General features: G+C 28.3%; 1 protein-coding gene across 1 annotated transcript; it reads right to left on the bottom strand.

The window, feature by feature from the left end:
• Positions 1-478: 478 nt before the first annotated feature.
• Positions 479-11,494, bottom strand: LOC129972702 (uncharacterized). Its single transcript, XM_056086930.1, has 8 exons — positions 11,330-11,494; positions 10,044-10,090; positions 8,142-8,252; positions 6,049-6,093; positions 5,845-5,904; positions 3,743-3,798; positions 1,656-1,701; positions 479-550 (listed from the first exon to the last, which is right to left on the bottom strand). Exons 1-7 carry the CDS (start codon positions 11,475-11,477, stop codon positions 1,692-1,694), a joined length of 477 nt encoding a protein of 158 aa, XP_055942905.1. The 5' UTR covers positions 11,478-11,494; the 3' UTR covers positions 479-550; positions 1,656-1,691.
• Between the last annotated feature and the right edge of the window lie 2,197 nt (positions 11,495-13,691).

The following is a 13,691-nucleotide window of genomic DNA, read 5'->3' as shown; positions in this document are numbered from 1 at the left end:
AACTTTTCAATTTTTCAATGCACATTCTTTTGCACTGTAAATGATTTGTTAAAATTTGTATTTTTTAAGTTGGATCTCTTGGGTTAGATGTAATATTAGCGTTTGATTTCTCACCAAACACGACAAAATCATGCCAATCGTTCAAAAGCTAGCCAAAAGTCCTTCATCTTGAAAGTAGTACAAGAAATGATAACAAACACCTTTTAGGATTGCAAAAATATTTGTCAAAATATAATATACTTTATTAATCCGAATACTACAAATAAAAAAACAATTTTGCAGTTCGATGTCATTTTTATGTCGGAAAAATTTGTCGTTTTGCAAAATAGCATATTAATGAATAAAGCTAGTTTATGTAGATAGAAATTATTGTAAATCCAGCCCATGCAATAAAAAATGTAAGCATGTATTTAAAAAAATTAATTTTTCAGTTCGAGGTGCATTTTATTCAATAGAAGACATCAAAATGAAGGCGAAATTGACAGAATTTATCTTTATTTTACAATTATAGATATCATTTGAGCAATGAAACTTTTCTTGCATCTTGATTCTGAAATACAAAAAAAAAAAAAATAAATCAATGAATATAAATGATAATTAATTTCAACCGTATCAGCTGCTTTTAACTACACTGTTATAATTAACGAAATTTATTTACTTATTTTGTTTGATAAAATTAAGATAAAAAATTAAGGAAATTTCTTTATAATTTGATATAATTATTTTTATTTACTACAACTACCTCTCACGATCAACTGATTCGCCAGGATTAATGGTCTCTAAAATTTTTAATTAAATATTTTATATAACTTCGCCTTAATGCCTTTTTAGCAAAATATTTTTAAGCTTCAAATTTTGATAGATATATCTGATCCATAATATCTTAGAAGTCTTGTGCTGTTCTGTGCATTTTACTATGCATTTCCCTTATTTTCTATCGTCCAATGAAATTAGCAAAAAATGGCTACACTTTGCTATTTTTTGCCTTTTAACAATATAACCTAATTTCTAACCTAAAAAAATATGTGGGCTTTTTTTCCTGTTAATAATATTTCAACTATAAAGTATTTCAGAATTCTTCCAATAATTAATAAATATACTAAAAAGAATTATTATAACAAAAAGAATTGCTATAATTCCAAGAATTGTACTGGTCGCTTTCTTGAAATCTGTTTTACGAATAATGAATTGTGTAAAGGACAGGATAGTTATCTGCATATTTAACTTTTATCAGTAAATTTGGTGTTCTTCTAGAATTTTTATATTCTTTTATATTATCGTTCGAGATACATTTAATAATTGTTCAGAGTTCTTACGATTCTTGATATCAAATATGCTTAAAATATTTTTTAAGAAAACCGACCAGAGAAAAAGTACTTATTTTACAAAAAATTGCTATAATTGAAAATATAACTTTTTGAGTATTAAGTTGGCGTAAACGTATTTTTGTACTGTAATACTTTCGGAAGTTATAGTGGGAAAACTACTGAAATTTACTTTATTTTTAATTAATTAAAATTTCAAAAAAAAATCGCTCCAAAGTGCACATTTCCATGTTCCAGAGTATTCATGTGTTAAAAATTTGGCAGCTCCTGGTCAAACGGCTTGTAGAACTTCAAACAAAAGAGTTTTGAATGTAATTTATTGTTACTCACCTGATACAATTTTTGTTTTTCATTGATTTTTCTTCTCTATCCAACACTAAAATAAAAAAGACATATTATATCTATCAATAATGGATATGTAGAGATAACGATTACTTAAAAAATATTTCCTTAAAAAAATTTAATTCTCACTTAAGTTGTTATACATTTTAAAAAAGAAAGAAAAAGCGATATATAGAATGAGCAATACAATCGCGGCTCAATTCCAAATTTCTAAATCATTAGATATACATATATCCTTTCAACAGCAGAAATGCGTTAAAAGACATAGATAATTAAATTTAATTTTGTTTTGTAAACAAAAGTTTTTATAAAGTCTATCGGTCCTATTAGTCATAGACAGAAAAATATTATTGACACATTAACATTTTAAATAAACAAATGGTTACATTTTTTTCAGACTAAGATTGATCTAATTTTGAAGCTTTGCATTTTAATATTTTAGATCCATCAATGTGTGCCTCCAGGAAAGGCCATTCGTCGATTGATGGATATTTCATGAGATATCTTTAAAAATAATCTAAAACCGTTTAAAATAAACGATATTCACATTTTTTTTTTTTTTTTTTACTCAGGCAGTTATAATCATGGAAGATTTTGATACCATTTTTCAAAAAAGTTGTCTAGAGATTCAAAAAATGCATGGCTGTTTTCCCCCTCCTTTTAATACAATATTTCACGCATTGCTAAAAATTCTAAATACCGTTAGTTTCAGTATACCACCCTTTTAATGTTATAAGTAAATTAATAGGAAAGTTAAGCCACAAAATCTGTTTTCCCGCTGTCTTTCAATATCAAAGAAAGTTGCAAACTTTCGATCTCCTAAGTATTATTTAAAGTAAAATGATAAATAAGTAATTAAAGAGAAAGAAAACTGTAAAATATTTTTATGGTTTATTTACTTTTTATACAATAGAATTGTTTTAAACTAACGGGAGTAGTCTCCATAAAAGTTTCTCGTATACTCTCTAAATGAAGTCTGAAATATGGAGATATATAAGAATTCCGAGATTTATCTCGGAATAATCCGAGATTTATAAGAATAATAGAATAAGACTATAAGAATAATAGAATAAGACTATAAGAATAATAGAATAAGACTATAAGAATAATAGAATAAGACTATAAGAATAATAGAATAAGAATATAAGAATAATAGAATAAGAATATAAGAATAATAGAATAAGAATATAAGAATAATAGAATAAGAATATAAGAAGAATTATAAGAATAAGAATATAAGAAGAATTATAAGAATAAGAATATAAGAAGAATTATAAGAATAAGAATATAAGAATAAGGATATAAGAATAAGAATTTATAAGAATATAAGAATAAGAATTTATAAGGATATAAGAATAAGAATTTATAAGAATATAAGAATAAGGATATAAGAATAAGAATTTATAAGAATAAGGATATAAGAATAAGAATTTATAAGAATATAAGAATAAGGATATAAGAATAAGAATTTATAAGAATATAAGAATAAGGATATAAGAATAAGAATTTATAAGAATATAAGAATAAGGATATAAGAATATAAGAATATAAGAATCCGAGATTTATAAGAATTCCGAGAATCCGGAATTCCGGAATGGAGATTTATAAGAATTCCGAGAATCCGGAATTCCGGAATGGAGATTTATAAGAATTCCGAGAATCCGGAATTCCGGAATGGAGATTTATAAGAATTCCGAGAATCCGGAATTCCGGAATGGAGATTTATAAGAATTCCGAGAATCCGGAATTCCGGAATGGAGATTTATAAGAATTCCGAGATTATTTTTTGATGATCGCTTTGATTCCTTCATATACGAGAGAGAAGATATTAGCTAAGCAGTCACGGCTCGTCTCAACAATATAAAGCTATCTCATTTTACCGGAATACGATATTTGTTGATATGCAATTAAACATTAAAGAGTTTTAATAATAATCTTAATGGTTGATTTATCTTTGTTAATAATTTTGATTCTCAGCTCATTCACTCGATGAAATTCTTGGAGACGGTATTCAAGGCCAGTAAGGAAAGAAGCTTCTTGGTTAGCAGAAAAGAAATTGAAAAATAAATAATTACCTCATGCACATATCAGGACTTGACTGGCAGAAGGCTAAAATGGCTTCAAGACATGTCTGGAAATGAAAAAACAATCGCAACACATATTAGTCAGTTATCAATGATTAGTGTACAATGTTTAACTATAAACATTGCAATATTATTGTTTTTCAAAAAAATTTAAAGCATTTTTTTTTGCAATTATTAATCAATTATGTCATTTTCAGCTAAATTATTATGCGCCCGATTGGTTAGAACAGGTTTCGTTCAGATCAAATAATTACATCGAATGCAGGTAGATCGTGATTGCAGGCAAACAAAAAATCATTCCATCGTGGGGACTATCAAATTTTGGTCCTACCTGGTGATTAGAAGCCTTTTCAAAAGTCCCTCCTGGTGTTAAACTGGTGTCAAAACATCACATTTCGATATTTTCATTATCAGCTTATTTCTCTGGTCTCACTTTATATGAATTTTTCACAAGCATTCAACACAATTCAAATCCGTCCACTTCTAATAAGACTTATTCCTTACTCCGTCTATCCTCCCTCCGCAAATTCGATATCCTCGATAAACATCTTGCTAAAATACAGCGTACAATTTTCATCGTCTCGACTTAATGAAAAAGGAAAGCATCCTAAGTCTCGCCAGCATCTCTAACCCCTAATAATTAAATTCTAGTTATATTTTTAAAAAACGACATCGAGAATGCAAAAGTGAACAAATTTCAAACTTGGGATCAACAGGAATTGTGTTAAAGATCGATGGATATGAAAATAGACGTATAAAAAAAGTCATGTAAAAGTGATTAAATGTGACATCAAAACAAGTCTATTTAGTTGATCAGTTTGGCTTTTCATCAAAAAGTTTCGTTCTATATTTGTCATTCATGTCACGAAGTAAGATTAATCAAATTTTCGGAATCAAACAGTCTATTTAACTTTTCCATGTTTAATCCAACAAAAATGATGTGTAACCCAAAGATTAACTTCAGAAACTCTTAGATTAGGATTCATGATTCCGTGGAAATGATACACAATTTTAAAATCTTTTGACATGGTAAATGGATCGTGGCTTGTCAAAATTGCAAGCACTCTAACCCGACGGTTAATTACTCTATAACTTCATAAATTGAATTCAATTATTAACTCTTGCAGCATCTTGTCTAATCTGCAATCAAAGATACAACATATATCAAATTGTTTTGAATTATTCAATCCATATACTCAGTCTATGTTAAGTCTGATAAGCTGTTGTATCCTATAAAGATTTTCCCGAGAAAGGGATTGAATTATACAACAAAGACCTTTTTTTTAAATTTAAACATATGATGATGATGATGTCGTGGCCGCGTTACCACAGAAAGGAGGTGCAGTAGCTTCTGAGGGTAAAGACCCCTGAGCACCCGAGGGCAGAAATCTGACTTCTAGCTCATATGAAACGCACACATTCGCTTGCACAACCCCTTTTTACAGGGGGGGGGGCATTCACACACCTCACAGATACAACACAGTAACAACCATGCACGAACCGGGACTCGAACCCAGGACGCCCAGGTCACGGGGAATACGCGCTACCCCTATGCCAGGACGCCGGCAATTTAAACATCTAAGTTCATACATACATCTAATTAAACATATAAGTTCTTTCAAACTCTATTAGAATGAAGTATTGGTTTTAAAGTTCTCATAAACAAAATTTAATTTAAAATACAGATCCGCTATGAATTATTGAGCATATCTCAAATCTTGAAGTAACCATTTGCAGTGAAAAGACGTACCAAGCAAGTCAAGATGCTTTTATCATAAAATCGCCAACGATGTGCTACGGACATCAGCAGGCGATTGTAAATTCGCTTGGATGAGTGGATGTTTTGTTTATGATTAATCTAGAGTTTATGCTAAAATAAACGGAGATTTAAAATGCAATTAAATGAGTTTATATAAAATGTCTTTATATAGAAATTTAAACATGTAAATATTTTTTATTTTTATTTTTACCACACTTACGATTTGTTGAATAATTTATGACTTTTGTATACACAAATAATTATTGTAGAATAGAAAAGATCGTTTAATATATATCTTTATTTATCGTAAATAAGGTCAAATATAATTTCTTACCCTTGCTTTCTCAAAGGCCGGATTTTCTTCTGGACCGTGCATTCCCATTGCAACTTCTTTCTGTATTTTAATAAATCAATAGAAATTATTTATGAAATCAGTAAGTTTCCATAATGATTTATATTTTTAAGAGAATTTTTATTTCGGATTTCATTACTTTCAGTTAGATTATTCTCTTAAATTCAGAGAAAGTAAGATACTTACATAGCGTTGCATGAGTTTTGAATTATTCTCATCGAAACAAGTTTTCTAAGAAAAGGGAAGAAAGAAAAAACATTAGCGCAAATGACAAATTAGGCAATTTAAAAAAAATAATATTTATTGTTTAAATAAATAGACTCTTGCCAATCCGAGGCACCTTTTCTCTTGCAGTATACAATTTTACCTATTAAACATGCGCTTTTCAACACATTAACATATTTTTCTTCTTAATTGCTCCCAACTTTTTATTTGTTAATTTTATTTTCTTCTTATTTGTTTCTAACTCCTTATTTACTACTATTATTTCCTCTTTATTGTCGTTAATTTGTTCTCAACAAGTACAAAAATATAACTTTATACAATTCATAAATATTGTCACGCAGGTTCTTTAGTGTGGAACTCAATGACACACACAACAAGTAGAGCTAAACCAATTTATTAACTCAACTCTGAACTGAGAACACAGTGACTGACAGATCTTCTGCTTTTATACTAGCTGGGAAAGTTCCAGAATACTTTTCTGGAAACAGTAAGAAAAGTCTAGAACCCTTGTCTGGTAAACTAAAGAAATGTCCAGAATCTTCTGTAACATGAAATAAAGGAAAACATAAAATCAAAGAATTAAATTTTTACACAGACTGTGAATCGCATTGTCTCTAGCGGGATTCGAACTTACGATCTCTTGATTAAGAGACCAGTTCTTTTACATTCGGCCATGGAGAGTCGACTGCCTCTTTTCAATTTGGCAATATATATGTTATTCTTTATAATTCGAACAGTCTTTGTAATCTGATAAGTATCTTATCCTGTACGTATCGAATTAGAAGTACTCTATTTATTTTGTATAATGAAACTTGTCTATTTCATATTCGAACTCTTCGGTAATTCTCCCTTTCTTGGATTTCCTATTGGCATAATGTTAAAATATAGTCTACAATTCAAATTTATTTCGGTAAACGCTAAATCAAAATTTGTTTTAATTCTGATAGACTCTATAATCGGATATGTGTTTACCCAATAAATATAAGATTAGAGATACTGTTTTTATTTTGTATATTGAAACCTGTTTAACTTCAAATATAAAATTCAAACTCGTCGCTAATTTTCTTGTTTTTTTTTTATTTCCTGTTGACATAATGATAAAAAATGGAATATATTTTAACGTAATTTTAAATTTATTTTGATATTCTAAATTAATGAAAAAAAATCAACGAAATAAAAAATGATAATTGAAATTTATTTCGAGAAATTCAAAATCAAAATCACATTTTTTATTTTTGAACTATTTTATTTAATTAAATATGCACATACAATGCCATTGTTTCTTCAATGACAATAAATGAATAATTTTTAATACCTTTTAATTCATGCAAGCACTTCAGGTGCTTTATAATGCATTGAATCAGAAAAGTAATTAGGAATTTTTCCCCTTTAAAAACGTCGAATGCATTACATTTGATTTGGACTGGTTATTTTGTTTAATAGTATAGTATTTGTGATCATAATTTCATTTGTTAAAATTTCATTGATGTTATTATTTTTAAATAATGAAAAATTATTTTCAATTACTATCACATTAATTAATGAAATCACTTTGTTTATTCAAAAACTATACATTACTCATTAGAGCATAAAGATTGAAAATAAATGTTGTATTACCATTTTTTAAAAGCCGTGTTTTCCTTGTTATGTTCTCACCTTTACAGTCATTTTTTTAACCTATTAAACGTCATGAGCATCGAAATATCCCTCAAAAATATCCCTTATAGTCGTCATATAGACATCCAAATATCACTTTTCCAATTTTATGTTGAATATATATAATCCAATGCCAAAATTACGTATAATTCACAATTGAATTATACGTAAGATCTATACGTAAGACAAAGATCTATCTAATTATGTTATGAAAAAAGCAAAGCAGTTAAGGGATTAATTCGTGTTTCTGGATAAATCATTATTTTTTTCATTTTAGTAGTATATGATTTCATTTAACTATTTTGCACTATGATATTGTAAGTGTTAAAATAATTAACAAATTACTACTAAAAGTCCTTTATATTTTGTTACAAGAAAAATTTATATTAATTACTTACCAGTTTACTACTATCATGTGAACATATATTCTGCAGTCCTTCTATGATTTTTCCATACTCAAATTCAACTAAATTACACGTATTCAATTGATCCACAAACCACTCTTGTGACTGAAATGATATTTCCAAACATTACAACATTGTACTGAAATTAATATACATTGTAACATTATTTCTAAAAAAATGTTAAATAAAAATTTCTTGAACTTGTGGAAAGAAATTATTTAGGAAACAATTAAAAAGATTTTTTTAAAAATATAAAAAAAAATTACAATAAATGAGTTAAAAAAAGCTATAAAATGTAATAAAATTATAAATTGGAAAGTTGATGCGAAATAAATTTGTGATTTATAGTACGAGAATACATCATCTATATGTGAATTTATATTAAATTTGTGTACCACTAATAAAAATCATATTCTTATAGTCGCATATAGAGATTTTTTTTCACTTTGTTACAATTATAATATTATATCCATTTTTGACGTTATCGAGGCACAGCAGGTCTATTATCATATTAATTGATGTTGTATTTAACTATCCATATTTTTACATTTTAAATCAATTACAAACCAGTTCGTGGTTTCAACCTCAGAGCGCGAATAAATATAAACCAACCGCTCTAAACCTCCTCCCCTCCTCCTAAAATTCATATTGCCTTTTCTCATTGAGCATGGTCCTCAGCATTACAGTGAGCAAGGGAGTGCAGCATTATTTGTTGTACTCCCTTGGATCAGGGAGTTTCCATTTAATTTTAAGCTTTTTTGATGCTAGATTGACACAAACAACACGTATAAGGATTAGATTCACAAATACATGCAGCAAAACCATAAAAAAAAACGAATTTACAAATTAATCCAAGTGAAACACTCCACTGGATAAATTTGAAAATTCACCATCAACAAAGCCGATGCCATCACATCTTTGTGACAAATTTAATTATTTCATTTTATAAATTTTATATATAAGATATGTAATGAGCAAATGTTCAATTATTAATGAGATAAACATACCCAAGTGAAAAGATAAATCATAAAATATTTGAACTAGAGCTATATTTCAGTTTAATTTAGTTATATTGACTTATTTTATTTAAACAATAACAGAACTACTGAGGAACAAATTGTCAGCCCATAATAAATGAGAAATGTTTGATAACGCACAATCTTATTCGAATTCGTGAAAAATCTGAAGTGACTTGATGTATATCAAATTCTATCAAAGATGAAACATTTTTCACCTTCATTGCTAGCACAGTTTTTTGCTAGTTCATTGGTGTAACGATAGGGTTTGCAAGGAGGGGAAAGGAATACAAATGTCTTACATTGATGGAAGTAAAAATATTAGGGAATGTATGCCACTTTTTAATATCAAACAGTATTTTGGCTGAAAATAATATAATGACTAGTGTTTCATTTACCCTTGTTAAACCTATAATAAAATAAACACTTCATCTGCTGAAAGATATGCGCCACAGTCACACCAGTGTTCCCATTTTCTGATTAAAATTTCAAATTTCAAAATCAGTCCAGAAACATTCTAGCGTAACTTTACCGTTAATAATTAGTTACATTGATGTCTTATTAATTTAGCTATATCAAATCAATGTTATTAAACTGGAATTTTGTAATCGGCGGGTGACTCAATGGGCAAGAAACCCTCATGCATAAGAGATCCGAGATGGAATCTGATTTTAAACATGAATCCTGATAAGGATCCCGAAGAGTTCACTAGGAACAGTCTTATACGAGACCATACTTCATGCCATACCATGGATTATGTATTCTTATGTTAAATTTATGTACTTAAACATTTTTAAATTATATGGGTTCTTCTTGACTTTGAAAAATCGAAATTAGAGAAACTTTATACAGCAGATGAAACTTAAAATAGGTTACTTACTTTTTCGGTCAGATGTTCGTAACAACCTCCAAAACGTTCAGGTTTGTCTGGAGTGAAAGGGGAAAATAAACAATGTTAAATATTTCATTAAAAATTATTTGTAATGATTTTCAAAATTTTCTAAAACTGTATTCTCTTTCTCACTCTTTATGCGAAAAAAATGTCAAATTTAAGTATTTTTTTATTAATCTTTCTTCATCCCTTGTAAAATATAAAACTCCGACTTTTGAAATCTGATACCACATGATCAAACGGAACTTTTTTTAAACCTATCTTATTATACATCTTCCTATGCAATTTTAGTACATGTACTGGAAAAAAGATGTCGCTGCTTGCTAGCAGTTAATCAAGTGCTCACTCGCCTTGAAAAACTAATGAGGATGCGGAGGCACAAACACTACGAAAACCGAGGAAACTTTTCTGTGTTGTCAATGTCATTGTTGGAACTGAAATTAGAAAATTCATTTAAAAATTAGTTCATTAGGTAAGTTCAATTTAACATTACATTCGTAGCTACACATAATATTAAATAGAGGAAAAGATTAAAGTATGGAGTAACGTTTACATTTGATAAAAATATGACTGTTGAAGATCGATTTTTAGAACATTTCATTTCCAAATTTTTCAATAAATTGTTTACCAGCTCTGCACAAAAAATTTCTTCGTAATTTAGAAAAAAAAATCAACAATATTTGAAATGCATTTTTCACAAAATGAATTCTTATATGACTAAATGGTTAATAAAAATGGAATATTTAAAAATTGCTCATATAAATGGATACAAAGTAGAAAAAATATGATTATGTGCCTTGTTAATAGAAAAATTGAAGAAACCAGACAGATGGGTAAAGAAACTTCATCTAAAGGATAGTCTGAAAAATACAAAAATTATAAAATACTTTCTAAATTTTACTAAAATTGAACTAGAGTAACCAACTACGAAATAACCAACTACTTTCGCTACGAAATGCTTCATCGAAATTCGTTTCTGAGATGCTTAGTGTACCAGATCTTGAACTTTGTATGAGCTATGACAATCCTCATGAAATTTCTGATTGGTCCTCAGAAGATTGCTCTATTGTGAGAAATATATAATGCTATTCCACATTTGTCACTCTACTACTATTCCATTGCCCAATGGATAATTTATTATTGAAATTTTTTAAAAATCTAAGATAGTCACGATTAATTATTAACTGAAAACTATCAAAAATCTGGTATTTTGGCATTTTTAAGAAGTTTAACAATAAAATGTTTACTTTTGTGGAAAAATAAATGTAACTTACTGCATTTGCACATTTGAGCTTGAATGCATTCGTATAAAGCCTCACTTCCTGAGTTTTTTCCTGTGTTTCTACGTCCAAAACATACTAAAACATTTATTGAGATACAAAAAACAATCACAGCAACCAGTTTCCTTAGTGCAAAACCCATATCTGATATATGAAAGTTGCATCAAATGCAATCGCGTATACTAAACTAGACAAGGATTATATAGTGGGATTTCCACGGTTGACGTGCTTCGAGTCTGCTGTACAAATACTCATCAATCCGTTATTAAAAATATTCTTTTTGTCTTTCTACAAGGGGTAGTGCATACACATGCTTTTCATATTAAAAAATTGCATATTAACAATACTTTGATGAATCATTGTCATTTGTTTCAATAAAAAACAATATTTGTAAGCTAGCTCAATGAAAATATAATACATTTTTTCTGGAAAAAGAATTCTTTTTTTGTATGTTAGCACATACTTTCCAGAAAAAAAAAGTCTGCATGTAAACAAAAGCAAATATTTAAAAAAAATGCATATTATATTGATAATAATAATTTCATTTTTATTTATTATATTTCTTTCCCTATTTATTATATTTGAATGGCAATTTTAGACTCTAAAACATTGCTTTTTAAAATTAATTAAACTTAAAAATTGCAAGAATAGTTTCCGGATGCATAAAAAAAAGCTTGTAAGAAATTAATTACCATGAATTGTAAATTAAACTTTAGTAACTAGTTGGATAGAATTATTACGTCAGAGGACATCATCAACTGTTTGGACATAGAATGAACCAGTTTGTATAGTTGTTCTGTAGAAATATTATTCCAGTCTTTGATAATCATTCCTTTTAACGTGTCTTTCGAGGTTATGTCATGTTGGCAGATCTTGCCTTTCGATATTTCATTGATTGGGGAGAATTCAACTGATTTTTAATGTTGCTTTATAACCAGAATTTTATATAACAAGTAGTTTGTTCATTATCCTGCTTAACTCAAAGGTCATCTCCAAGGTTCAAATAGAATTTAAATCTTGGAGATGACTTTTGATGACATCTGATCTTGGAATGACCTTGATAATGACACTCAGTTTCAAATTTTCTTTTAAAATGTTTATGTATTCATACGATTTAATGTTACAACTATAAAAGTTAGACGACTTATGCCACTGACTGTTATATATAATCTCCCTAAACCATTGCTATTCCTTTACCATTCTTAATTGTAGGTACAGGATTTTGCATCTCAAAAATCGTACGTTGCTTACTCCACACCCTTTGATGAAAAAGATAAAAACTTTTGTCAGAGAGTCTTTTCCAAAAACTGTAGAGGCTTATCAGTAAACTTATTAGCAAAATATAAACACTTTTGCTTATTCACAGATGATTTGTGTGGCTTTTTACGAGCTTCATAGCCCTGGTTTCAAAATGCTTCATGGAAAAAAAAAATTTCAAAACTTTCTCTAAACTATTTGGTATTGTAGATACAGCAAATCTAGGATTTAAACGCACAGACTTGAAGATGTATCTCTTTTCATGGATAGTCAGTTCAGATGGCTGTTCGTTCAGATTTTGATTAATTATATTAATTCTTGTGATAGAGGATTCAGTTCTTCCAACAATCTTCCCGGTTTCCCGAAAAGTTTTGCCTTCATTCTTCAATCTTAAGATAATCAGTCTTTCTTCAGGAGTAATTTTTTTTTCCTTTTAAATTTAATTTTAATTCGATTTATATTCCAAAACCTCCTTAAACGCAATAATTTAAGTTTACTTCTCATGCATATACGCTCCTTCCTCATATATCTACGCAAACTTTTGCCAATAGCTGTTCTTGTAATTTTTTGATTTAATCAATTTAGAAAACAATTTGTTTTATTTCCGAAATTGTTATTAAAATATAAAATATTATGTAAGAAATATAATAAATTCAAATGTAATTAATATTGCCATTATAATATTTTTTTCCATTCTTGAATATTTACTATGTGTTTGCAAGTAAATTCTTTCTGGTAAGTGTATGCACATTTTAGTAAAATTGTACATTTTTTGTATGCAAAAGATTGGGTAATCTTGATTTTTTTATATGTTATTTGTATTGATATTGTTCTCAAAAATTCAAATTCCCGACCTCAAAACGTGTTCACAAGTCTCCTACTATCAAAAAAAGTTTCATTTTTTTTTTTTCCCTTTTTTTTTTAAGGAAAAATTTTCTGCAATTTGAAATCAAAACCAATTCAGCAGCTTAAGAAGTAACTGAGATCGAAACTTTTTTAAAAATAATAAATTTCTCAAAAAAATTATACAATAGGCGTTACCGCCACAGTATCGATAGTTTTTGTAAAATCTGCAAATCCTACTGAATTGCATGCTGAA

Source organism: Argiope bruennichi, chromosome 6, assembly GCF_947563725.1.
Source record: "Argiope bruennichi chromosome 6, qqArgBrue1.1, whole genome shotgun sequence".
In the NCBI taxonomy this organism is placed as follows: Eukaryota; Metazoa; Arthropoda; class Arachnida; order Araneae; family Araneidae; genus Argiope; species Argiope bruennichi.
The sequence above is the reverse complement of the archived record's forward strand: the minus strand, read 5'-3'. Positions and strand labels throughout refer to the sequence as shown.